The 26755-nt window shown below is 49.1% G+C and overlaps 1 protein-coding gene across 1 annotated transcript in view; it reads right to left on the reverse strand.

Annotated features, from left to right (window-relative positions):
• Positions 1–26755, reverse strand: part of LOC121270718 (tolloid-like protein 2) — a 689999-nt gene that overhangs the window by 17100 nt on the left and 646144 nt on the right. The window contains exons 15-17 of the mRNA XM_041176081.1: positions 25148–25308; positions 5903–6083; positions 3899–4024 (exon numbers count right to left, since the gene is read on the reverse strand). Coding sequence (XP_041032015.1) covers positions 3899–4024; positions 5903–6083; positions 25148–25308 — 468 coding nt within the window. The remainder of the gene's footprint in view (positions 1–3898; positions 4025–5902; positions 6084–25147; positions 25309–26755) is intronic.

Here is a 26755-nt window from a genome sequence, read left to right on the forward strand (position 1 = left end):
TGTGGGTGGGCAGGGTGGGTGGGCACTGTGGGTGGGCACGCCCAGGAGCAGCTGGTAAAGGGACCGTGACCCGACTGTGATTTCACATTGTTGATCCAATTAAGGCCCACCCAGCGTGAAATGTGGCACCGCACTGGCCAGGGGGTTCGGAGTATGGGTGGGGGCCTGCTAGCCACTGGGTCCAATGGTGACCGGGAGGCTGGTATAATGAAGGCCTGGGCAGCCCCACAGGGGCCTCTGGATGCCACTGAGACAGACGATGCAGTCATGTGTGTCAACAAATGTCAGGCCTGGGGTAAGGTCAGGTGGGCACTTGGTCCCGCCAGTTTTCTGATGAGTGCCTCGTGTGTGTGCCTCTTGGAGGAGGCGGCTGCCAGGAGGGCCCCCCCCCCTGCCCCCAGAGATGGGAGGGGGAGGCCACTGCACCTCACCAAGAGGGCAAGGGAGGAGGTGGCAGAAATGGTGAAGTGGTTTAATGACCTGCTGCTCTCAGGAAGGGTGAGTTCCGTGTTGGCGTGGGTCAGCGTGCAGAAGTGTTAATGTCTGGCCATCCCCCCGTGGACCTCAGGGGTGCTAGAGTCTGGGTGCCAACTGTCAATCACACCGGAGCTGGCCAAGGGGGTGAGCCCTGGCTGCTTGGACTGAGTGTCTTGCGGCTTGAGGGCCACGACTCGGATGTGCCCTGTGAGGTGCTCCTCAGCTGGGGTTGTCCAGGCTGCAATGGCGCTGCAGGTAGAGAGTGGACTCATCAACGCTCCTCTGCCCTTTCAGGACAAGACAGCCCATAACCAATCAGAGAAGCTGAGGCCCTGCCCACTCTGCTGCTGCTCACCAGGTTAGAACAGGAGGCCCTCGAGCTCGAGAGCCGGCACATTCCCCAGGCAACCGGGCATGGAGAGGTGGGGGTGCTAGACGAAGGTAAGAGTGCTGTGCACAGAGGTGAGAGTTTCAGATTGTGGTTTAGTCTCTTCATTGATGGGAGCCTCGAACCTGGAGTCCCCATTGATCATTGGAAGACAAGGGCACCGTGATGCAGATCTCCATTGTCTCACCAGGGTGCCTGGCATGCACAGTGACAGGGTGATGACTTTAACCAATGACATGACTTTGTTTTCCCTTTTAGGTTCACCAGCAGGCGCTCGCACTCAGGACCCTGAAGGGCCACCCTGACCCCGGAGGATAACCATGCTCCCCATGCACCTGCTTCACACCCACCCTCTGAAGCAGGCACCAGCGCAGATACCAGCACCTCGGTGGGCATTAGAGCGGCGGCTAATATCTCGGTGCACATTGGTGAGGGCACTTCACACTCGAGGTGCAGGTGGAGGTAGAGTGTGCCCAGGGCGCTGGCAGACGGAGGAGTGCTGGGGACCAGGATGGTGCTCAGTCGAAGGCTGATGATGAGCCTCTGGAGTCGTCCATTAGGCAGCAGATGCTGGATGTCCAGTGGGATGTGCGGGAGGATCTGGTGGAGATCCATGAGGGTCAGTGCGCCATGGTCTCCGTGATGGAAGAGTCCATTCAGAGCGTGAGCACCGCATTGACCATCATGGCCGAGCGCACTGCCTCCTCCATTGAGAGAGTGGCAATTCTCATGGAGAGGCAACTGCAGGAACAGAGTGAGGGGTTCCTGGGGTTGCACTCGGACCTGCAGCCCTCACACAGGTACTGACCTCAGGTGGTCAGTGTCAATGTGGGAGATGGATGAGGCACCCAGTACCCCAGCTAGGTGCCCATCCATCAATGGTGAGCAGGGAGGTCCAGAGTGACCTCACATTGGCGAGCTCCTCTCATGGTGCTCTGGATGATGGCACCAGCTCCTCTGCTCCTCTGCCAGTGACCCTGGCATCTGATGAGGCTGTGGCACTGGCCACTCCCTCCCAGGTGGGGCCAGCACAGGCTCCACTGGCCAGAGTATGACCATCAAGGACATCAAGGCCAACAAGACGGCCGGGTCAGCCGGCTGTGTCCAATGCCGGTACCAATGAGGGGGGAGCACCAAGATGTAGCGCTCGCAAACATAAGTTTAAGGCACCATGAACACGGGCGGTTTTATGTTCACACACCCCCACAGACACGTACACCCAAACACCAACACACACACACACACACACACACACAGACACAGATACACCAACACACACACACAGTCACACACACACACAGACACACAAACACACAGACACACACACACAGACACGCACACCCAAACACCAACACACGCACACACACATTCACAGACACAGATACACCAACACACACACACAGTCACACACACACACAGACACACAAACACACAGACACACACACACAGACATGCACACCCAAACACCAACACACACACACACACTCACAGACACAGATACACCAACACAAACACACAGTCACACACACACACAGACACACAAACACGCACACCCAAACACCAACACACACACACACTCACAGACACAGATACACCAACACACACACACAGTCACACACACACACAGACACACAAACACACAGACACACACACACAGACACGCACACCCAAACACCAACACACACACACACAGTCACACACACACACACACACAGACACACAAACACACAGACACGCACACCCAAACACCAACACTCACACACACACACACACACACTCACAGACACAGATACACCAACACACACACACAGTCACACACACACACAGACACACACACACAGACACACAAACACACACACACAGACACGCACACCCAAACACCAACACACACACACACTCACAGATACACCAACACACACACAGTCACACACACACACACAGATAGACACACACAGACACACACAAACATATGCACAGACACGCACACACACACAGACACAGACACACGGACACTGGATAATGACCAGGAGCTGTGAGATCAGCACAGGAACTCACTGCCCCTTTCATGCAGACTGGATTTGAAGCCTTGTCACAGGTTAAAGGTCAGCATCGAGCTCACTGTGCCATCCAGTCCACCAAAATACAAATTTGAATTCAGCAAACCATTTCTGTGGTAAGTGTTAAACGCATTTGATAATTAGAAACCAACTGAGAGTACTCACAAGGCCATCATTGGCTTCTGACACACACCCTGTTGATTCACTGAAACTGCATTACAAAGACATCCTCACCTTTAACATGTCTGCCTGGGAAATCCTCCTCAGGGCTTTGCTATCCCACACCCGATGGTTTGAATGCTCCCCTGGTCCATTTCCCCTCGTCCACTTCCTATAAAATCCTCCACAGCTCTCCTGTGCGCATCTGATCCCACTGACCTGTCACTCCCGTGTTTACAATCCTGAACACTTTGTATTTAAAACTTGTCCCCTCGTGTTTGAATTCTTCAATGAGCTCTCCTCTCCTTATCTCTGGAATCTCCTCCAGCCTGACATCCCTTCCCAACCAACTCTCTGTCCCTCGGAGTCTGGCCATTTCACGCAGCCATTGACATCTCTGCCTTCAGCTGCCCCACCCTCCTACTCCAAAATTCTCTCCCTAACCACCTCTTTTAAGGACCCTCTTCAAAAGCTTTTCCTTTCTCCTTCCAATATCTCCTTTGACTCATCATCTGCTTTTATTATCGCTTTGTGAAACATCTTGGGGATATTTTTGGAATTAAAAATGTAAGTTATCATTACAGGTGAAGCCTGTGGATGTTTTATAAAAGCACCTTCACTCTCTACAAAGCAATTGAGAACCACAGATTCCAGCAAGGAAGAGTTTCCAGCCCATTATTAAAGCAGAGGCTCTGTGAATCGGCCAGTGGGCTGAATAAAACCTTCTTCCCCCTCAGTAGAGCAGAGCTGACAGCAATTTCTGGCTGCCAAGCTGTAAATGAGTCCACGAGAGAGATGAAGAATCAAAGCCACTGACCCTCTTTACAATCAAGGCCGTTCTCGTGCAGCATGAAGCCATTGCGACACTGACAGACGTAACTCCCGAGTGTGTTCAGACACTCGTGCTGACAGCCTCCATTGTCCACGGAGCACTCGTCCTTATCTGCAGGTGGAACGTTTGGAGATTGTTAGTTATCAGCAGGAGAATCTGCTGCTCTTCTTGGAGAAAGTCAAGTGAGTGATCGAGGTCCAGGGGAGGGCGAACAGTCAACACACAGCAGAGAGGCCAAGGTAAATCAGCAAGAAACACAGCTGGAACTGTGCAGGAGGAACCCTCACCGCAACACTGTCACCACTACACCGTCACTGAGAAACAGTCTCCGCAACACCGTCACCGAGAGACAGTCACTGCTACACCGTCACCGAGAGACAGTCACCACTACACCGTCACCGAGAGACAGTCACCGCTACACTGTCACTGAGAAACAGTCACCGCAACACCATCACCAGAGACAGTCACCGCTACACCGTCACCGCGAGACAGTCACCGCTACACTGTCACTGAGAGACAGTCACCGCAACACCGTCACTGAGATAGTCACCGCAACACCGTCACTGAGAAACAGTCACAGCTACACCATCACCTAGAGACAGTCACTGCAACACCGTCACCTAGAGACAGTCACCACAACACCGTCACCAAGAAACAGTCACGGCTACACCACCACCTAGAGACAGTCACTGCAACATTGTCACCTAGAGACAGTCACCACAACACCATCACCGCTACACTGTCACTGAGAAACAGTCACTGCTACACCGTCACCGCAACACCGTCACCGCTACACTGTCACCGAGAGACAGTCACCGCAACACCTTCACCGAGAAACAGTCACGGCTACACCATCACCTCGAGACAGTCACTGCAACACCCTCACCTAGAGACAGTCACCACAACACCGTCACCGAGAGACAGTCACCGCAACACCATCACCGAGAGACAGTCACCACTACACTGTCACCGAGAGACAGTCACTGCAACACCTTCACTGAGAGACAGTCACCGAGAGACAGTCACCGCTACACCATCACCTAGAGACAGTCAGTGCAACACCATCACCGAGAGACAGTCACTGCTACTGCATCACCGAGAGACAGTCACTGCAACACCGTCACCGAGAGACAGACACCGCAACACTGTCACCGAGAGACAGTCACTGCTACAGCATCACTGAGAGACAGTCACTGCAACACCGTCACCGAGAGACAGTCACCACAACACTGTCACCTCCCCCATCACTGTGACAGTCACTGCCCATTCTCTGCTGCACTGTCACTCTGTGCAGATTTACCAGCACAGCCTCAGTAAAGTACAGTCACTCCTTCCTTGGTAAAGCACCAGCACGAGGCCTCATTGCCATTCGACTGTTGTGCTGTGACTGTCACCGTGTGTTATCAAACACATCACGGACGAGTGAGTGTAAATGCTGGGCCCTTGTGGCTCTCAGGTTTGGCCAGTCGGGGTGAAAGGTCGATCAGTGGGAGGGGATAGTTGGCAGGGAACCCAGCGGGAGCGTGTGTGGATGGGTGGGATCCTGCTGGGCTGCTGTGGGGCCAACTGGAATATTTCTTTAAAGACAAACCTTTTGTTGGAAGTCTGCAGTGGTCCCTTTAGGCCCATCGAGTGGTCAGTGCGGAGACAAAGGCACATTCAGGGCAGCCCCATTTCAGGAATAGGGCCTCACACAGGTTTCAGGTGGGTCCTGGGCACCTCGACTCAGCTTTTACCCAAGCGGCCAATAAGCTGGGCACTCGGTGTCTTTACTGAGGTTGAGGTGCCCAGTTCCTACCTCGGGAGTCAGAATAGTATCAAAATGATCTGACCTCGAAATCTAAACCACATACAATGTATTTGCTGTTGTTCTGGGGGGTCTTTCTTGCTGCCTGCTCCACTCTTGCCCACCTGCTCAATCGCTTTGAGGAATGGAGGCCACTGTGAGCCTCCTGCTGGGTTAGGCCCTGCTGACCAGGCCAGACTCACCTGCAAAGAAATGGCCCTTGAATCCTTTCTTGGACACGGTGTTGTCGGATTTAAACTCGATCCTCATGTTGTTGAACTGGGACGTGATGACCTCAGGTTTCTCGGAGCCACAGAATCTGCCATGTAGTTTGGTTTCTGAGGACAGGCCACTGTGAACCTCCACATAATCATATTTACAGACCTGGTGAGGCAAACACACAACACTTAGTGTCCAATCCACAGCCACACACAACCCACAGGGCAGGAGCCCAGCTCCCAGGCTTTCGGCATTTCAGCGGCTCACAATCCGATTTATCCCATTCCTCGGTTCACTGTTTTCCTGGGGACCGAGGTGATATCTTTGGTCCCATGTGCAACAAACACCTGCTCATTAATATCACCTTCTGTTTCCAGTCTCAGATTTAGTGATGCTGTCTGTGTGACTATCTCCTCTCCATTTTATTATTTATAGCCGGTACTCGGGAATTGGAATGTCTGGGGCTGACACCCAGAGCTCTTACTGTGCTTGTGATGTGAGGGGCACTGTACGTTCAGCAGGTGGTTTCCCAGTCTCTTTGTGACTCAGTAAATATCCCACATGAAGTGTTGAGCTTATAGGAATTCTGGATATTTAGAATGAGGCACAGCAGAAGACATGGTCCGGACACTTTGGGAATCGATCCCCAGTGTGTGTTGGGAAGGCAAATGTTAAAATTAACCTCAACACAAGTGGACAAGGGTCATTGCAGGAAAGTGTGTGTGTGTGTGTGTGTGTGTGTGTGTGTCTGTGTGTGTGTCTGTGTGTGAGAAGAGTATGTGTGAGTGTGAGAGTGTGTCTGTGTGTATCTGTGTGTGTGAATGAGAGCATATGTGTGAGACTGCATGTGTGAGTGTGTGTGACAGTGTGTGTGTGAGAGAGTGTGTGTGAGAGTGTGGTGAATGTGGGTGTGTGGTGAGTGTGGGTGTGTAAGAATATGTGTGTGAGTGTATGTGTGTGAGAGTGTCTGCCAGTGAGACTCTGTGTGTATGTGTGTGTGTGTGTGAATGAGAATGTATGTGTGCGTATGCGTGTGTGTGTGTGAACATGTGAGTATGTGTGTATGTGTGTGTATGTGTGAGAGTGTGAGTGTGCATGTGTGTGCATGCCTATGTGTATGTGTGTGTCTGAGTGTGACAGTGTATGTGTGAGAGTGTGTGTGAGTGTGACAGTGTATATGCAAGTGTGCGTGTGTGTGAGAGAGTATGCGTATGAGTGTGTCTAAGAGCGTGTGTGTGAATGAGAGTATATGCGTGAGAGAATGTGTGTGCAAAAGTATGTGAGTGTGAATGTGTGAGAGTGTGCTGTGTGTGTGTGTGTGTGTGTGTGTGTGTGTATGCCTGAGTGTAAGTGTGTGAGTGTATGCCGGAGTGTAAGTATGTGAGTGACTATGTGTGTGCGTGTGTGTGTGAGTGACTGTATGTGAGTATATGTGTTTGTGTGTGAGTGTGTGTGAGTGTGTGCGTGCAAATGAGGGTGTATGTGTGAGGGCGTGTGTGAGAGTGTGTGAGTGTGAATGTGTGAGAGTGTGTTACGTGAGCATGTTGTGTGTGTGCATGTGTGTGAGAGTGTGTGTGTGTGTGCATGTGTATGTTTGAGTGTGTGCGGGAGAGTGTGTGTGTGTGTGTGTGTGTGTGTGTGTGTGTGAGAGTGTGTGGGAGAGTGTGTGTGTGTCCGTGTGTGAGAGTGTGTGTGTGTGCGTGTGGGAGAGTGTGTGGGAGAGTGTGTGTGTGTGCGTGTGTGAGAGTGTGTGGGAGAGTGTGTGTGTGTGCGTGTGTGAAAGTGTGTGGGAGAGTGTGTGTGTGTGTGCGTGTGTGAGAGTGTGTGGGAGAGTGTGTGTGTGTGCGTGTGTGAGAGTGTGTGGCAGAGTGTGTGTGTGTGTGTGTGTGTGAGAGTGTGTGGGAGAGTGTGTGGGAGAGTGTGTGTGTGTGCGTGTGTGAGGGTGTGTGGGAGAGTGTGTGCATGTCCGTGTGTGAGAGTGTGTGTAGGAGAGTGTGTGTGCATGTCCATGTGTGAGAGTGTGTGTGGGAGAGTGTGTGTGTGTGTCCGTGTGTGAGAGTGTGCGGGAGAGTGTGTGCATGTCCGTGTGTGAGAGTGTGTGGGAGAGTGTGTGCATGTCCGTGTGTGAGAGTGTGTGGGAGAGTGTGTGCATGACCGTGTGTGAGAGTGTGTGGGAGAGTGTGTGTGTGTCCGTGTGTGAGAGTGTGTGGGAGAGTGTGTGTGTGTGCGTGTGAGAGTGTGTGGGAGAGTGTGTGTGTGTCCGTGTGAGAGTGTGTGTGAGAGTGTGTGTGTGTCCGTGTGTGAGAGTGTGTGGGAGAGTGTGTGTGCATCCGTGTGTGAGAGTGTGTGGGAGAGTGTGTGTGTGTGTGCGTGTGAGAGAGTGTGTGGGAGAGTGTGTGTGTGTGCGTGTGAGAGAGTGTGTGTGTGACAGAGTGTGTATGAGAATATGCCTGAGTGTGTGTGTGTGTGAATGACAGTGTGTGTGAATGAGAATATGTGTGTATGCCTGAGTGTAAGTGTGTGAATGACTGTGTGTGTGTGTGTGTGTGTGTGTGTGTGTGACTCTGTGTGTGAGTATATGTGTCTGTCTGTGTGTGTGAGCATGTGCATGCAAATTAGGGTGTATGTGTGAGAGTGTGTAAGCGTGAATGTGTGAGAGTGTGTTATGTGAGTGTGTTGTGCGTGTGCATGTGTGTGAGAGGGTGAGTATGTGCATATGCGCATGTGTGTGTTTGAGTGTATGTGAGAGAGTGTGTATGTCCATGTATGTGAGAGTGTGTATGCGAGTGTGTATGTGTGTGAGAATATGCATGTGTGTGTGTGAATGAGAGTACATGAGTGTGAGTGTGAATGAGAAGGTGTGCGAGTGCGTGTGTGTGTGTGCTTGCTTAAGTGTATGCCTGAGTGTAAGTGTGTGAGTCTGTGCCTGAGTGTCAGTGTGTGTGAGTATGTGTGTTTGTGTGTGTGAGAGAGTGTGTGTGTGCTTGTGGGTGAGAGTGTGTGCGTGTGAGCGTGTGTGTGCAAATGAATGTATGTGTAACAGCGTGTGTAAGGGTGTGTGTGTGTATGTGTTTGAGAGTGTGGGGAAGAGTGTGTATGTCCAGGTGTGTGAGAGAGTGTGTGTGAGAGAGAGTGTGTATGCGAGTGTGTGCGTGTGTGTGAATGAGAATGTGAGTGTGTGTGTCAATGAGAGTGTATGTGCATGAGTGTGACAGTGTGCATGTGAGAGTGTGTGTGTGTATGTGTGTGTGTGTGGAGAGCGTGCCTGTGTGTGTGTGTGTGTGTGTGTGTGTGTGTGTGCGTGTGAATGAGTGTGTGAGAGAGAGTGTGTCTGTGTGTGAGAGAGTGTGGATGAGAGTGTGTGAGAGAGTCTGTATGTGTGTGTGTGAGTGTGTGTGTGTGTGTGTGTATGTGTGTGTGAACGAGAGTGTGCCTGTGTGTATGTGAATGAGAGTGTATGTGTGAGAGAATGTGTGCATGAGTGTGTGTGAGAATATGTGTGTGTGTGTGTGTGAATGTGAGAGAGTGTTTATGTTTGTGTGAGTGTGTGTGTGAGTGATTGTGTGTCATTATGTGTGTGTGTGAGAGAGTATGTATGTGTAAATGAGAGTGTATGTGTGAGAGCCTGTGTAAGAGTGTGTGTATGTGTGTGTTTGAGTGTGTGGGGGAGAGTGTGTATGTCCAGGGTATGTGTGTGTGTGTGAGAGAGTGTGCGTGTGAGAGAGTGTGTTTGTGAGTGTGTATGCATGTGAGAATGTGCTGTGTGTGTGTGTGAATGAGAATGTGAGTGTGTGTGAATGAGAGTGTATGTGTGAGAGTGTGTGAGAGTGTATGAGAATGAGTGTGAGAGTGTGCGTGTGAGAGTGTGTGTGTATGAATGAGAGTGTGCCTGTGTGTATGTGAATGAGAGTGTATGTGTGAGAGAATGTGTGCTTGAGTGTGTGTGAGAATGTGTATGTGTATGTGAATATGAGAGTGTTTGTGTGTGTGTCTGAGTGTGTCAGTGTGTGTGTGTGTGTGTGAATGAGAGTGTATGTGTGAGTGTGTGTCTGTGAGTGTGGGTGTGTGTGTGGGTGTGCATGTGTGTGACAGTATGTGAGAGGGAGTGTGTATGTGTGTGATTGAGAGTGTATGTGTGAGAGAGTATGTGTGTGTGAGAATGTGTGTGTGTGCTTGTGTGAGTGTGTATGTAACTGTGTGTCAGTATGTGCATGTGAGTGTGTGCGTGTGAATGAGAGTGTGTGTGAGAATGTGTGTGTGAGAGAGGGTGTGTGAGAATGTGTGTGTGAGAGAGGGTGTGTGAGAATGTGTATGTGCGTTTGTGAGTGTATGCATGAGAGAGTGTGTGTGTGAGACTGTGAATGAGAGTGTATGTGCGTGCGAGTGTGTGTGAATGAGGGTGTATGTGTGTGCGTGTGTGAGACAGTGTGGGTGTACGAGGGTGTGTGTGTGAGAGAATGTGTGTGGGTGTGTGTGAATGTGCGGAGAGAGTCTGTGAGTGAGTGTGTGTGAGTGTGAGAGTGTAGGTGTGAGATTGTATGTGTGAGAGTGTGTGGGTGTGTTTGAGAGTGCGTGTGATTTTATGTAAGTGTGTGTGTGTGCGTTTATGCATGAGAGAAAGAGAGACAGTGTGCATGTGCTGGCCAGTGTGTGCTGTAAATGTTGGAGTGTGTCTGTTGCTGTTTTGAGTCGATGTGAGGGGCATGTTTGTTGATGTCTTTTCTACAAAGATTAGCAAAAACAGTATATTCCAGAGAAGAGGGCGAGAGCTAGGAATCAAAAGAATGACAAATTGGTTCTGATTGTAGACACAGAGTCTCGCTGTGTGAGAGAGTGAGATCATCCATTCACAGGTCAAGACAATACTGACCCCATGCAAAGACTTCAATCCTGTGGTAAGCAGATAAACCCACCATTCTACCAGGGGGTCAATGTTAAAGAAGTCCTCAGCCTCAAAGGATCCATCCTGCACCTGGACAAACCCGGAAGAAAAAGCCAATAAGACTGGTACTGGTCCGAACTGGAGTTCCATTTTAAGGTATACAAAACCAGTTCAGACAAACATACAAACAGGAGCAGGAGTAGGCCACTCAGCCCCTCGAGCCTGCTCCGCCATTCAATAAGATCATGGCTGATCTGACTGTAACTTCAACCCCACATTCTCGCCTTTCCCTGATAGCCTTTCATCCCCTAGTTAATCAAGAATCTATCTAGCTCTGTCTTAAAAATATTCATAGGCTCTGCTCCCACTGCCTTGTGAAGGAAGCATAATAACTTTCATAATTTTTTTTGGTTTATTGTGAAGTAGGTTTATGGGGGTAAGTATAGTTGGGTCTGTGTCTGTGATTTAATTACATTTAGAGTCAAGTACTCTGCAAGCTTAAAATCATCAAAAGAAGCTAGGTGCCTGACATGCTAATGAGTAAATATGGATATTGGCTTAGCCTGTAAGGTGTGAAGGGAGTTTGCATTTTAAAATAAGTGAAGATATTTGGATTTCAAATGAATCTTAGTCTGTTTACAACTAACCAGATAAGCAGGGCTGAGGAGTGTGTTTATTTTTCCCAAAGGTTACTGAGAATATTGGCAGCGTGAAAGTTTTTATATTATGAGGAAGATACAGTTTCAAAGACATATGGAACAATAGAATTTACATATTAAACAGAGAGAAACATATATAAGGAGATTGAAGGGCTATGTGGGAGAAGGCCATGTAAGATCTAACAGGAGTGTGTGAAATAGCCTTAATGAAGCCTCCAGCCGCATGTGTATAATTCTGCTGTATAACAACACTGAAGTTGGGGAGAAGCCATTTGGAATTCCACTGCCAAGTGGGTATTGTGTTACCTTGCTGGGTCTGTTTTAAATCTAAAATCTATTTTTGGACCGTTGCCCTAAATGGGGTGTAACTGGGGGTCAGGTTAATTAGGAATTTTAGGATTTGTTATTGTATTAAGTAATTCTAGTCTTATGTCTGTGCTTGAAATCTTTTATATTTTGTTACTAAATATTTTAATCTAGTTTTTAAAATCTCTAAAAGTCTTGGTGGACTTCTTACTTCTGAATTCAGTGCACACATCTTCTCGTAATAAATACAAATTGCAAAATTATTGTGATAGCGTGACCAAGTTTCCCTTATGGATTTGCTCCACCCGACTCACATCATCTGCCAGCTCATAACAGCCTTTTCAGGCAGAAGATTCCAAAGACTCACGACACTCAGAGAAAAAGATTCTCCTCTTCTCTGTCTTACATGCCATTTACGCCAACTCTCTGGACAGAATCATCCCAGATTGGCACTAATTAGGTAGCGGGCGTGAACAAAGTTGTTTTACCCACTGGCCGCAATGGTGGGTTTTTGCGCTGTATTCATCCCATTCCTGGCATGTCCCACCTCATTAATAATATCTTCATAGGAAACACGCCGGTTCACTGACAGGGCAGCTTCTGATTCACCCACCCTGCCATCACCTCAGGCCTTCAGTAAGCCTGGCACCATATTTAAAGGGTGACCCTGCTCAGAGCTCTCTCTATCTCTCTAAGGGATTGGAAGATGCTGGAACATCAGGACTGCCAATGGGAGGAAACATGCTGCCCCCAAATTTAGCAACTTCTGCCTTGGGCCCCTGCTGGTTACAGTGAAGGGCCGCTGCGATGCTCTGGGTGAAGACCAGCAATGAAGGTGACAAATCAAGGTGACATGATGGAGGAGTCCATCTGACTTCAGGCTGAGGTGATAGTGTCGGCAATGCAACGCACCAAGGTCAACACTGGTAGGATGGTGGCCACCGTAGAAAAGTGACAGCACAGAAGGAGGCCATTCAGCCCATCTTGTCCATGCCAGGCCAAGGACACCTAGGTGCCCTTTTTAATCTCACCTTCCTGCACCCGATCCATAGTCCTGCAGCTTACAGCACTTAAGGTGCAGATCCAGGTACTTTTTAAAAGTGTTTAGAGTTTCCGCCTCTACCACCAACTTGGGCAGCGAATTCCAGACACTCACTACCCTCTGTGTAAAAAAGTTCTTCCTCATGTCCCCCCTACACCTTCTGCCACTTATCTTGAATCTATGTCCCCTGGTTCTAGAATTCTCCATCAAGGGAAACAATTTTATCCTGTCCACTCTATCTATTCCCCTCATAATTTTGTACACCTCAATCAAGTCACCTCTCAGCCTTCTTTGTTCTAAGCAAAATAACCCCAACCTATCCAATCTCTCCTCATAGCTACACTTTTCTAACCCTGGCAATATTCTTGTAAACCTCCTCTGCACTCTCTCCAGAGCTATTACATCCTTCCTGTAATGTGGTGACCAGAACTGCACACAATACTCCAGTTGTGGCCTCACCAGTGCTTTATACAATTCCAACATTATATCCTTATTTTTACATTCTATACCTCTGCCAATGAAGGAGAGCATTCTATATGCCTTCTTTACAACCTTGTCTACTTGAACTGTTGCCTTCAGGGACCTGTGTACTTGTACAACAAGATCTCTCACTTCATCTACCTCTCTTAGTATATTCCCATTTATTGTGTAATCTCTGTAAATGTTTGACCTCCCTAAATGTATGACCTCACACTTCTCTATGTTAAAATCCATCTGCCACTTTACCACCCACTGCACCAACCCATCTATATCGTTTTGGAGATTATGACTATCCTCTACACTACCCACTACTCGGCCAATCTTTGTGTCATCTGCAAATTTCCCAATCGTGCTCCCCAGGTACACGTCCAGATCGTTAATATATAACATAAACAGCAAGGGTACCAACACCGAGCCCTGTGGAACACCACTTGAGACAACTTTCCATTGGCAAGGGCATCCATTGACCATTACCCTTTGTTTCCTGTTACAAAGCCAACCTTTTATCCAGTTTGCCACATTACCCTGAATCCCATGGGCTTTTACTTTCCTGACCAATCTGCCATGTGGGACCTTGTCAAATGCCTTGCTAAAATCCACGTACACAACATCCACTGCACTACCTTCATCAACCCTTCTTGTCACTTCCTCAAAGAATTCAATCAAATTTGTGAGGCAAGACCTTCCTTTAACAAATCCATGCTGACCATCCCTGACTAGTCCATGCCTTTCCACATGACAGTTAATCCTATCTCTCAGGATTGATTCTACTAATTTGCTCACCACTGATGTAAGACTAACTGGCCTATAATTGTTTGGCATTTCCTTTGATCCCTTTTTAAACAATGGAACTACTTTTGCATTTCTCCAGTCCTCCTGTACCTCCCCTGTATCTGGTGAAGATTGGAAAATCATCCTCAGAGCATCTGCTATCTCCTCCCTGGCTTCCTTCAGCAGCCTCGGAAACAATCCATCTGGCCCTGGTAACTTATCCACTTTCAAGGATTTCAGCCCTTCGAGTACTTCCTCTCTCTTTATGACTATCCCGTCCAATATCTCGCAGTGTTCCTCCTGGACTACTATATCTACATCCTCCCTTTCCTTTGTAAACACAGAGACAAAATATTCATTCAAAACCCTTCCCACAGCCTCTGCATCTACACACAAGTTTCCATCTTCATCTCTGATAGGTCCCACTTTTTCCTGAACTAACCTTTTAGCATTAATGTATTGGTAAAACATCTTTGGGTTATCTTTAACTTTACTTGCGAATCTTTCTTCATGCCCTCTCTTTGATTTCCTTATTTCCATTTTTACTTCATCCCTGCACTTCCTATATCCGTCTAGGCTATCTGCAGTGCTTAGTTCTTTGTGCCTATCGATGCTTTCTTTTTCTGTTTGATTTTCCCCTGTATTCCTCTAGACAACCAGGGAGGTCTCGATTGGGCAGACCTATGTCAAGGACATTGCTCCTGCACTGCAGCGCGGGCTGAACTCCATCGCCGACTTCAACAGTGTCAACACGAGAGGGGTGCAGGGCAGCTCGATCTCACTCCAGCTTCCCCTTCTCCTCAAGGAGTCAGCCAGAGGCCCTCGGACACCCATAGGGAGGAGGATCAGCAGGTGCACATCCCGGGGCCATCCACCCAGGTGATTCCGGGAGTGTCCGGCCCACCCCAATCCCCTCTTCCTGTAAACCCAGCAGCTCCAGCTCCACAGGCCGAGGAGGGTGTCACTGCCACACAGCAGGACCCTGAAACCAGGCTGGGGCCCTCCAGGTCTCTGCCCTCCAGAGGACATGCACCGAGGTCATCACAGACAGGGTGTCACAGTCAGCAGCCTGGCTCCACCTCCACTGTAGATGTCTGGGGAACACCAAGACTTAGCTGCAGGATTAGGAATGTTAATAAGATGTAACTCTCTCGAGTGCAAACCCGTTTCCATCTGTTTCAGATGAAGTTACATTGTTTCATAGTTTGCCATGGTGAGATTTGAACTCTTGATACTCTTTTGAGTAAACCTGTTTCCATCTGTTTCAGATGAAGTTACATTGTTTCATAGTTTGCCATTGTGAGATTTGAACTCTTGATCTTGGGGTTACAAACCCAGTACCATAACCACTTGGCTATTTAGGCCAAGCATTAAGGAAATGTAACTCTTTTGAGTTAAAACTAATAAAACCAAATTAACAAAATTGGGATAAATCAGGCACAGCCCCTAATTCAGGTCAGCTGTAAAACCAAGAACAAAGTTTAAAGGAAACTTACAAACTTTAAATCAAAATGTGATTAAAGGGGTCAACAAAACACCCCAGTCCCCGCGGTGCCCACCAGACACGGAAGGCCTCGAGAGTGCCAGCAGACACCGCGTGCTCCCTCTCCAGGGACATCCGGCCGCGAACGTAGCCGCGGAAGAGGGATAAACAATCGGGCGGGACTCCCCCGTCGATCGCCCGCTGCCTGGACCTGTTAATGGCCAACTTGGCCAGGCCCAGGAGCAGGTTCACGAGGAGGTTCTCCTCCTTCCCGACCCCCTTCCGCACTGGGTAAGATGTAACTCTTTCAAGTACAAACACGTTTCCATCTGTTTTTCAGATGAAGTTACATTGTTTCATAGTTTGCCATTGTGAGATTTGAACTCTTGATCTTGGGGTTACAAACCCAGTACCATAACCACTTGGCTATTTAGGCCAAGCGTTAAGGAAATGTAATTGCACAGCCTGGGAACGGGTGTTAATCACTTGTACATAATGTTCACTATTGTCAATAAACTCCTGAGAACATCTCCCTGCCTGTGGCTCCTTGTTCTGATGAGCAGTGTTCATGTCACTCAGATGTGAAATCTTTCTGCACAAGATAAAGGCAGGTGTCTCAGTCCAGGGCCTCTTCCCTGTGCTTTGTGTAACCTTCAGGCCAAAGTGATGGTCCAGCCTCACACTCCCTGGACACATAACTGATGCCTGCACCTCGATGGTGCTGGTCATTGCTGCCAGAATGTTGTGGGCAGGTGTCACAGAGTTCCCTCATTCTCTCTGTGTGCTCTCAGCACCTTTAAGGTGGGGCTGATCCCCATCTCTTCAGCATCTGTGACCAGTGACACTGGGTTCCTGAAGGGGAAAGGAGATGAAGACGGACAAAGGATCAGGTGCTTTTAAAGTTTCATGGCTGCATCTCCATAATGTGACCCTGATCACAGAGCACAAGCAAACTGCCCCCAGCCAGACAGGAGTCAAACATTCTCAGAGGCTATGTGAAGATCTATGGAGTGTCCTCACTGCATGTCACCATCATCCTCCTGGAATTGAGTAACTATTAGGGCCTCTGCTATATCTCCATGACAGGAGCATTCTCACAGGGGGTCTGTGCACTGCCATTGGCCACATGGGAGTTAAACATTCACAGATGCAATGTGAGAGTGTCAGGACTGTCCCTGCTGCTTCTTGTCAGCGTCACACATGAATCTTTGAGTGAGGAGGACCTCCTGAGTGTACCTGCCTCATCTGGTCAGTGATGGCCTTATCGCCAGCATCTCCGCCTTCAACATCTCATCACTGTATTCAACTTCGACTTGCTCCTCATTGGAGAAGATGTGGGCAGCTCTGCCATCTCCTCCTCAGATGTAGGCCTATAGGATGTGTTCATGGTGGTCGCACACCAGCTGAATGTTCAGTGAGTGGAAGTCCTTGCGGTTGATGTAGTTGACTCCTTGTTGCCATGGAGATCTAAGCACCACATGAGTGCAGTTGATGTCACCCTGCACCTGTGGAAAGCCAGGGATCTGAGCCTTTTGCTTTTGCTTCCTGCTTTTCCCGATCCCGAGTGAAATGCACAAAGTTCTGTGTCTTTGTGAAGATGGGGTCTGTGACCTCCCGGATACTCTTGTGTGTTGAGGCTTGCGAGACCCCTCACAGGTCACCTGTGGAGCCCTGGAAGGAGCCGCTGGTGTAAAAATTGAGCACCACCATCACTTTCACGGCCACTGGCAGTGGATGCCCTCCACGTCCCCTTGGCACCAAATCCTGCAGCAGCTGGTGGATGTGACTGACCAGTTCCCTGGACACGCACAGTCCTCGGTGAAGCTGGTTTTCAGTCATCTTCCAGATTGACAAGCGCTGGCTACAGACCCTGGGTCTTGTGAAGGGTCTACGAGTGACGGCTCTCTGTAGATCTTCTGCTGGATACACAGCAGGCCCTGCCACCCCTTCATCTTGAGGGAGGTGCTCCTCCCTTTGCTGAGCCTAGCGCCTCTGTCGCTCTCCTCTTCTTCTTCACTGCTCCCTGTGAGCCATGAGGCAGTCGCTAAATCACCAGGGTCCATGATCCTGATGTTCTCCTCCTGCAGGATCAACGAGAGAGACGCGTGGGTTAGAATATGTGTCCTAAGAACCTCTCTTGGTCAAGTCTGAAGGCCCCTCCACGCATGCAGGAGAGTGTTGACCACCAGTTGGATGTGTAGTGTGCTCATTGGCTGTTCGAAACCCCACCCACCTCCGCCCCTCTCCACCTGACCGATTGGCAGTAACTTTGCCCATTGGACTGCAGGCTGTGCTCTCAGCTCAGGCACAGGCATTCTCCTAACCCCCACTGCAAGGCTGCACTGTTAGCTTGAACCACGGGGAGACTGGTCCAAACCGGAATGATGACATTGCAAGGGGCTGTGAGTGTCTCCCCCAGTGACTGCTCCATGGCCAGTTTTAGCAAGGAGATTGTACAACTTATCGTTCGGCCAATTGTTTTGCTGCCTCCTGAAATGCACATTTAATTTGCAGTCTGAGCCCAAGGAGTGAAAAGATCTGGAGCATTTGGTGGCACTTTCATGTTTTTGCGTTGCTTGAGTGGACAGAAAAGCTTCAGAGTCCCGACTCCAAGCATCTCAATAGCGCTGCAGCTGAATGGTCTCAGCTGTGGGAGAACGTTCACTTTCGACAAGCTTTTCCAAGGTGCATGGCCACTTCCCCCACCCTCCCTTCTCCCCACCCCACCAGCATGTGCTTTGGGTAATTCCCTCAGCATGTGCTGCCTTATCCCACCCTTGGCCTGACCCACACGAGAGTCCTTGGCCTGGCGCTGTACTGAAAGCCAGCCGGGGAGAAGTGACTTGCCTGCGTGGTGCCTCTTCCTTGGTCTCCTACAGGTGATTCCTGCGAATGCTGAGCAAGGTTGTGTGCACTCATCTCTGAGCTCCCCTCCAAGTTCAGGCCACCAGGTGCGTGTCTTTTAAAAGCAGACGTGAATCACGCCGTTCTGAAGTCACGCCGACGTGGGCAGTAAATTTGAGGTGGGGGGTGCTGACTCCGGCGAGCAGGGCTTATAATGAGATGCAAATGTATTAAAATGATGTTCCCGACATGCGGCAGTGGGAATCGTGGTCTGTCATTGAGGGGTCGAGCAGACAAACACAAACTGGTTTCACAACGGCAGGAGATTGATTTTTGGCCTTCCAGCCATATTTTCTCCCCACCTGCCTAACGCCAACAGGACCAGATGATTCTGTCCTCGGTTTCCAGTTAGCCAGCCAATCTCTCCATGCCAGTACGTCACTCCCTACATCATGAACTCTTATTTTCAGCAGTAACCTTTGATGTGGTACTTTGTCAAATGCCTTCTGAAAAGCTAAGTACAGCACATCCACCGGTTCCCCTTTATCCATAGCAGGTGTGATTTCTTCAAAGAACTCCAATAAATTGGTTAAACATGATTCCCTTTCACAAAACCATGTTGACTCTGCCTGATTACCTTGAACCTTTCTAAGTGTCTTACTATAATGTCTTTAATAATAGCTTCTAACATTTTCCCTGTGACACATGGAAGGCTAACTGGTCTGCAGTTTCCTGCTTTCTGTCTCCCTCCCTTTTTGAATAAAGGAGGTACATTTGCTACTTTACAATCTAATGGAACCTTCTCTGAATCCAGGGAATTTTGGAAGATTAAAACCAGTGCATCAACTATCTCACTAACCACTTCTTTAAGACCCGAGGATGAAGTCCATCAGTACCTGGGAACTTGTCAATCCACAGTTCCAACAATTAGCTCAGTACCACTTTCCTAGTGATTGTTATATTCTTGAGGTCATTCCTCCCTTCCATTTCCTGATTATCTGTTGATTTGCTCTTAGATTTGTTCTCTCTGTCCCTTCCTGTCACTGTCTGTTTATCGTTTCCCACATTAATACCTGTGTCTCTTTTGCCTTTTCTCTGCTCTTTGGTTTACCACATCTTCCCAAATTTGATCCTTCACCCCCACTATTTATTTTAAAGCCCTCTCTACTTCCCATGTTTCATGGCTCACTAGGACACTGGTCCCAGCATGTTTCAGGTGTAGACCATCCCAACGGTACAGATCCCACTTTCCCCAGTATTGGCGCCAGTGCCCACTTCTCCCACACCAGGCTTTGAACCACTCATTCATTTCTCTAACCTTATTTGTCAGGATTACTTCCAGTCCCACATATTAGTGAGCATAGAAATAGGAGAATTGAGCACTTGAACATGTGGCTGGAGGGCATCAGATTTCTGAGGCATTGGGACTGGTTCTGGGGCAGGTGGGACCTGTCTGCACCTTAGCAGGACCGGGACTAACATCCTTGTAGGGATATTCGCAAGTGCTGTTAGGGAGGGTTTAAACTAGATTGGCAGGGGGAGGTTGGAACCTGAGAGGGAGCTCAGATTCGAGGGAAGCAAAACTGGTAAAAGGAAGTAGAAAAGTAGAAAGCAAAAACGGAAAGCATCAAATAGGATCAGAATTGAGAATAATGCTAAAAGAGCAGAATTGAAGGCACCCTATCTGAATGTGCATAGCGTTCACAAAAAAGGTTAATGATTTGAATGCACAAATTGAGGTAAATGCATATGATTTACTTACCATTTCGGAGTCGTGGCTACAGGGTGGCCAAGATTGGGAACTGAATATCCAAGGATATTCGGCATTTAGGATGGATAGTTAAAATGGAAAAGGAGGTGGGGTAGCACTCTTAAAAAGGGGCGAGATCAGTACATTGGTAAGAGAGGGTCTTAGGTCAAAGGATCAACATGTAGAATCAAGTTGGCTGGGGCTAAGAAACAGCAAGGGGCAGCAAACATTGGTGGGAGTTTACAGGCCACCAAACAGTAAGGGTAACGCTGGGCACAATGTAAATCAGAAAATTAGAGCGGCACATAACATGGCTAATACAGTAATAACGGGCGGCTTCAATTTACACACAGACTGGGTGAACCGATTAGAACTAATGCTATGAAGTGTGAGCAAGATGTGTTTCTGGAGCATTACATAAAGAAGCCAACAAGGGATCAGGCTATTTTGGATTTAATTTTGTGTAATGAGAAAGGACTAATTAATAACCTTGCTGTAAAGGAGCCTTTGGGAAATAGTGACCATAACATTAAGTTTGAATGCGATATAGTCCGTTCTGAAATTAGGGTCTTAAATCTGGAGAAAGGAAGTTATGAAGGTATGAGGGACAAGTTGGCTATGGTGAATTGGGAAAATACACTAAAAGACTTGACAATAGCCAGGCAATGGCTAGTATTTAAAGAAATACTACACCGTCTACAACAGGTATACATTCCTCTAAGGTGCAAACACCCAAAAGGAGAGGTAAATCAACTGTGGTTGAGGGAAGAAGTTAAAGATCATGAGATCAAAGGAAGTGGTTTATAAAGATGCCAGAAGAAGTGGTAAACCTGAGGATTGGGAGCAATTTAGAATCCAGCAAAGGACAACCTATAAAATGATTAAAAAAGGTAAAAGAGAACATGAACGCAAACTAGCGAGGAACACAAAGGCAGAGTGTAAAAGCTTCTTTAGGTATGTGAAAATGAAACGATTAGCTAGGGCAAATGTGGGCCCATTACAGATGGGGACAGGAGAATTTATCATGGAGAATAGGGAAATGGCCGAGAAACTAAACAGTGACTTTGTATCTGTCTTCACTGAAGAAGGTAGAGAAAATCTTTCAGAAATACTAGGCAACCAAGGGACTTATGGAACTGAAGAACTAAAAGAAATGAGTAAAGAGGTAGTGCTTGGAAACTTAACTGGATTGAAGGTTGATAAATCCCCTGGACCAGATGAGTTACATCCCAGATTGTTGAAGGAGGTGGCTAGGGAGATTGTGGATGCATTGGTGGTTATCTTCCAAAATTCTACAGATTCTGGAAAGGGTCCGGCAGACCAGAAAGCAGCAAATGTAACCCCATTATTTAAACAGTGAGGGAAAGGGAGAATGGGGAACTACAGACAGGTTAGTTTGATATCAGTTAGGGAAAATGTTAGAATCTATTATAAAGGATGTGATAACAGGACATTTAGGAAAGAATGGTAAAATTGGGCAGAGTCAACAAGGATATATGAACAGGAAATCATGTTTGACAAACTTAGAATTTTTTGAGGATATTACTTGCAGCATTGATAAAGGGGAACCAATGGATGTGATGCATTTGAATTTTCAGAAAGCTTTTTATAAGGTCCCACACAGGAGGTTAGTAAATAAATTTAGAACACATGGGATTGGGGGAAATATACTGGTATGGATTGAAAATTGGTTAATAGGCAGAGAGTAGGAATAAATGGATCGTTCTCGGGATGACAGGCTGTAACTAGCAAGGATCAGTGCTTGGTTCACAGCTGTTCACAGTCTATATCAATGATTTGGGTGTGGAGATCAATTGTAATGTTTCCAAATTTGCTGATGACACCAAACTGGGTGGAAACATAAATAGTGAGGGGGATGCAAGGAGGCTTCAAGAGGACTTGAACAGGCTGAGTGACTGGGCCAGTAGATGGTAGATGGAACAGTTATCCACTTTGGTAGAAAAAAACAGAAAGGCAGAATATTCTTAAAAGATGAAAGGTCAGGAAGGTTGGGTGTCCACAGGGGCCTTGGTGTCCTTGTTCATGAGTCACTAAAAGTTAGCATAAAGGTGTAGCAAGCAATGAGGAAGGTAAATGGTATGTTGGCCTTCATCACAAGGGGATTTGAGTGCAGGAGTAAAGGTGTCCTGCTGCAGTTGTATAGACCTCACCTGGAGTATTATGTACAGTTCTGGTCCCCTTAATCAAGGGGGGATATGTTTGTCAGAGGGAGAGCAACGGTGGTTCACCAGATTAAACTCTGGGATGGCAAGATTGTCTTATGAGGAGAGACTGGGGAGACTGGTCTACATTCCCTAGAGTTTTGAAGAACGATGGGTGACCTGATTGAAACTTACAAAATTCATACAGGGTGTGACAGGCTGGATTTAGACAAGATGTTTCCCCTGGCTGTTGAGTCTAAAACCCGGGGACAGAATCTCAGGGTAAGGGGGTAGCCATTTAAGACTGAGATGAAGAGGAACTTCTTCACTCTCTACTCCAGAGGGCTGTGGACGCTCAGTCCATGAGTATGTTCAAGACAGAATTGACAGATTTCTGGTGACTAATGACATCAAGGGATACAGGGATTGTGCAGGAATGTGGTGTTGAGGTAATTGAATGGTGGAGCAGGCTCAAAGGGCAGAATGGCCTTCTCCTGTTCCTGTGTTCCTATGCTCTATGTCCAGTTAGCATGTGGCTCAAGTAATAATTCAGAGATTAACACCTTTGAGGTTCTGCTTCTTAATTTGGTGCCTAGCTCCTCATACTGACTATGCAGAACCTCTTTCATTGTCCTGCCTAGGTCGTTGGTATCTACATGGGCCACAACAACTGGATCCTCCCCTCCCACTGTTGGTTCCTCTCCAGTCCTGAGCAGATGTCCCGAGCCCTGGCACCAGGCAGGCAACACAGCCGCCTGGACTAGTGGGTGCCACAGGGTTCGGTCCTTGGGCCCCAACTATTTACAATCTATATTAATGACTTGGATTCAGGGATAGAAGGCACTATAGCTAAATTTGCAGATGACACCAAAATAGGTGGGAAAGTAAGTTGCAATGAAGAAATAAGAAATTTACAAATGGATATGGACAGGTTAGGTGAATGGGCCAAAATTTGACAGACGGAGTTTAACGTGGATAAGTGTGAGGTTATCCATTTTGGGTGGAAGAATAAAAAGGTGACTTATTATTTAAAGAGAAAGTTCAGAATGCTTCAGTGCAGAGGGATCTGGGTGTCCCTGTGCATGAATCGCTGAAAGCTACTATGCAGGTACAGCAGGTAATAAGGAAAGCAAATGGAATTTTGGCATTTATTGCCAAAGGAATAGAGTATAAAAATAGGGAAGTGTTGTTGCGACTGCACAAGGCATTGGTGAGACCGCACCTGGAGTACTGTGCAGAGTTTTGGTCCCCTTACTTGAGGAAGGATGTAGTTGCATTGCAGGCAGTTCAGAGGAGGTTCTTTAGATTGTTTCCAGAGATGTGGGGTTTGTCTTATGAGGAGAGATTGCGCCTATACTCACTAGAGTTTAAAAGGATGAGAGGAGATCTAATTGAGGTATATGAGACGCTAAAGGAGATAGACAAAGTAGACGTGGAGCAGATGTTTCCCCTTGTGGGGCATTCTAGAATGAGAGGCCATAGTTTTAGGCTAAGGGGTGGTAGATTTAAATCAGAGATGAGGAGGAATTACTTTTCTCAAAGGGTCATGTATCTGTGGAATTCACTACCTCAGAGTGCAGTGGATGCTGGGACGCTGAATAAATTTAAGGAGGAGATAGACAGATTTTTAATGAGTAACGGGTTGAAAGGTTATGGGGAGGGGGCAGGAAATTGGAGTTGAGGCCAAAATGAGATCAGCCATGATCGTATTGAATGGCGGGGCAGGCTCGAGGGGCTGAATTGCCCACTCCTGCCCCTATTTCTTATGTTCTTATGGACTCTCGCTCTTTGCTGCACAGAACAGTGTCAATCCCCCTCACTATACTGTCCCCTACTACTGCTACATTCCTGTTTGCTCCCCCAAACTTGAACGGCTTCCTGTACCAGGGTGCCATGATCAGTCTGCTCATCCACCTTGCAGATTTCGCTTTCGTCCACACAGGTAGTGAGCATCTCAAACCTGTTTGACAATTGCAAAGTGCGAGGCTCTTCCACTACTGTCTGCTCGGTTCCTTTACCTGCCTCACTCATGCTCACTCCCTCTGCCCCTCACCGCTGACCAAAACAGACAGCCCTATTCTAAGAAGCAAGGCCATCTTCTGGTACAATGTGTCCAGGTATCTCTCCCCATCCTTGATGTTGCGCAGTGTCTGCAGTTCAGTTGCCAGGTTATTAATCCTGATCTAGAATTCCTCTAGCTGCTTACACTTTCTGGAGGTGTGTTTGTCCTGGATCGTATTGTCCCTACATTCTGCAGCTGCAACATAACAGCTAGCTTGTCATTGTTACTTATGGTATTTAATTAATTTAATTACTTTCTTGATTAACTTTGAATAATTCTCATGTATACCACAATTTACTGTGCTTTTTAAATGCTAGTACCACCTACAACTAAGAGTTATACATTTCTTACTTCCGAATTGACTTATAATTTACTCACCAATCAGCTCCTTCTGTTGCACCGAAGTAAGAACAGAGTAGAAAAAAAGGAGCACCTCCTCCCCCTTCACCGAACTCCCTACTCACCAAACTCGTATCGACTCACTCTGATTACAACCTGCACTCTATTCGGACCGGTACCAGTCATTTCCCAATTTTTACTGTTTCTTCCTTCTGGGAGGACATTGACTCTGGGGATCATTTACCTTCTCCTAGATCGGAGCAGGAACAGGGGTCTGATTTTCACCATGGGCAGAAATTGCAGTATCCCAGCAACTGGGACAAAGTAACTAAAAACTGACAAAGCAACTCCAACCAAACTTTGCCAACATACGGTCCACAAACATCCAACCAACAGCCTCAACACCCTTGCTCCACCAACACGGGCAGTAAATTCCAGTTGCTACTCACATCATTTCCCTCCAACTCAAAGGCCTCAAACTGCAGCGAGATCCGGTACTGGGCTGGCGCCACCAGTTGCCACACACAGTTCTTGTTGGTCGGGTATTCCCTGGGCCAGCCTGGGCTGGTGACAGTGCCGTTGAGTTTGGTGAGGAAGCCGCCACACGCAGCTGTGGCACAAAATGGAAAACACGGGAGTAAAGCAACGCTCAGGGTCTCATTACAATGACACACGATTAACCCTTCAGCGGAACTTAGACATCATGTTTAAAACAGGTCAGACATTTATATAAAGTAACCACCCCACAATCGCACCCAAGAGTTTTAAATATTCACACCCTTATTCCCCACTGAGGCCTTGGAGTAATTTTATCCCGTTGCTCCTGCGATAATCCATCCAACGAGACAGGCCGGGCCCACTGAGTAGGTCACAGCTGTAAGGGGGACAGAGGAGAGGAGGGGGAGGGGGAGAGGAGGGGGGGAGGAGGGGGAGGGGGAGAGGAGGGGGAGAGGAGGGGGAGGAGGGGGAGGAGAAGGGGAGAGGAGGGGGGAAAGAGGGGGAGAGGAGGGGAGGAGGGAGAGGAGGGGGAGGAGGGGGAGAGGAGGGGGAGGGGAGGGGGAGGAGGGGGAGGGGAGGGGGTGAGGAGGGGGGAGGAGGGGGTGAGGAGAGGGGAGGAGGGGGTGAGGAGAGGGAGGAGGGGGAGAGGAGGGGGAGGGGGAGGAGGGGGTGAGGAGGGGGAGGGGAGGGGGAGGAGGGGGAGGGGAGGGGGAGGAGGGGGAGGGGAGGGGGAGGAGGGGGAGGGGAGGGGGTGAGGAGGGGGGAGGAGGGGGTGAGGAGAGGGAGGAGGGGGAGAGGAGGGGGAGGGGGAGGAGGGGGTGAGGAGGGGGAGGGGAGGGGGAGGAGGAGGGGAGGAGGGGGAGGAGGGGAGAGGAGGGGGAGGGGAGGGGGAGGATGGGGAGGGGGGAGGAGGGGAGAGGAGGGGAGAGGAGGGGGAGGGGGAGGAGGGAGGAGGGAGGGGGGAGGGGGAGGGGAGGAGGGGGGAGGGGGAGGGGTAGGGAGAGGGGAGGGGAGGAGGGGGAGGGGAGGGGGAGGAGGGGGAGGGGGAGGGGAGGAGGGGGAGGGGGAGGAGGGGGAGGAGGGGGAGGAGGGGTAGGGAGAGGGGAGGGGGAGGAGGGAGGAGGGAGGAGGGGAGAGGAGGGGGAGGAGGGGGAGGAGGGAGGAGGGAGGAGGGGGAGGAGGGAGGAGGGGGAGGAGAGGGAGGAGGGGGAGAGGAGGGGGAGAGGAGGGAGGAGGAGGGAGGAGGGAGGAGGGGGAGGAGGGGGAGGAGGGAGGAGGGAGGAGGGGGAGGAGGGAGGAGGGGGAGGAGGGAGGAGGGAGGAGGGGGAGGTGAGGAGGGAGGAGGGGAGAGGAGGGGGAGGGGAGGAGGAGGAGGGGGAGGAGGGAGGAGGGGGAGGAGGGAGGAGGGGGAGGAGGGAGGAGGGGGAGGAGGGGGAGGAGGGAGGAGGGAGGAGGGGGAGGGAGGAGGGGGAGGAGGGAGGAGGGGAGAGGAGGGGGAGGGGGAGGAGGGAGGAGGGGGAGGAGGGGGGAGGGGGAGGGGGAGGAGGGAGGAGGGGGAG

Source organism: Carcharodon carcharias, chromosome 28 (genome assembly GCF_017639515.1).
Source record: "Carcharodon carcharias isolate sCarCar2 chromosome 28, sCarCar2.pri, whole genome shotgun sequence".
Taxonomy (NCBI): domain Eukaryota; kingdom Metazoa; phylum Chordata; class Chondrichthyes; order Lamniformes; family Lamnidae; genus Carcharodon; species Carcharodon carcharias.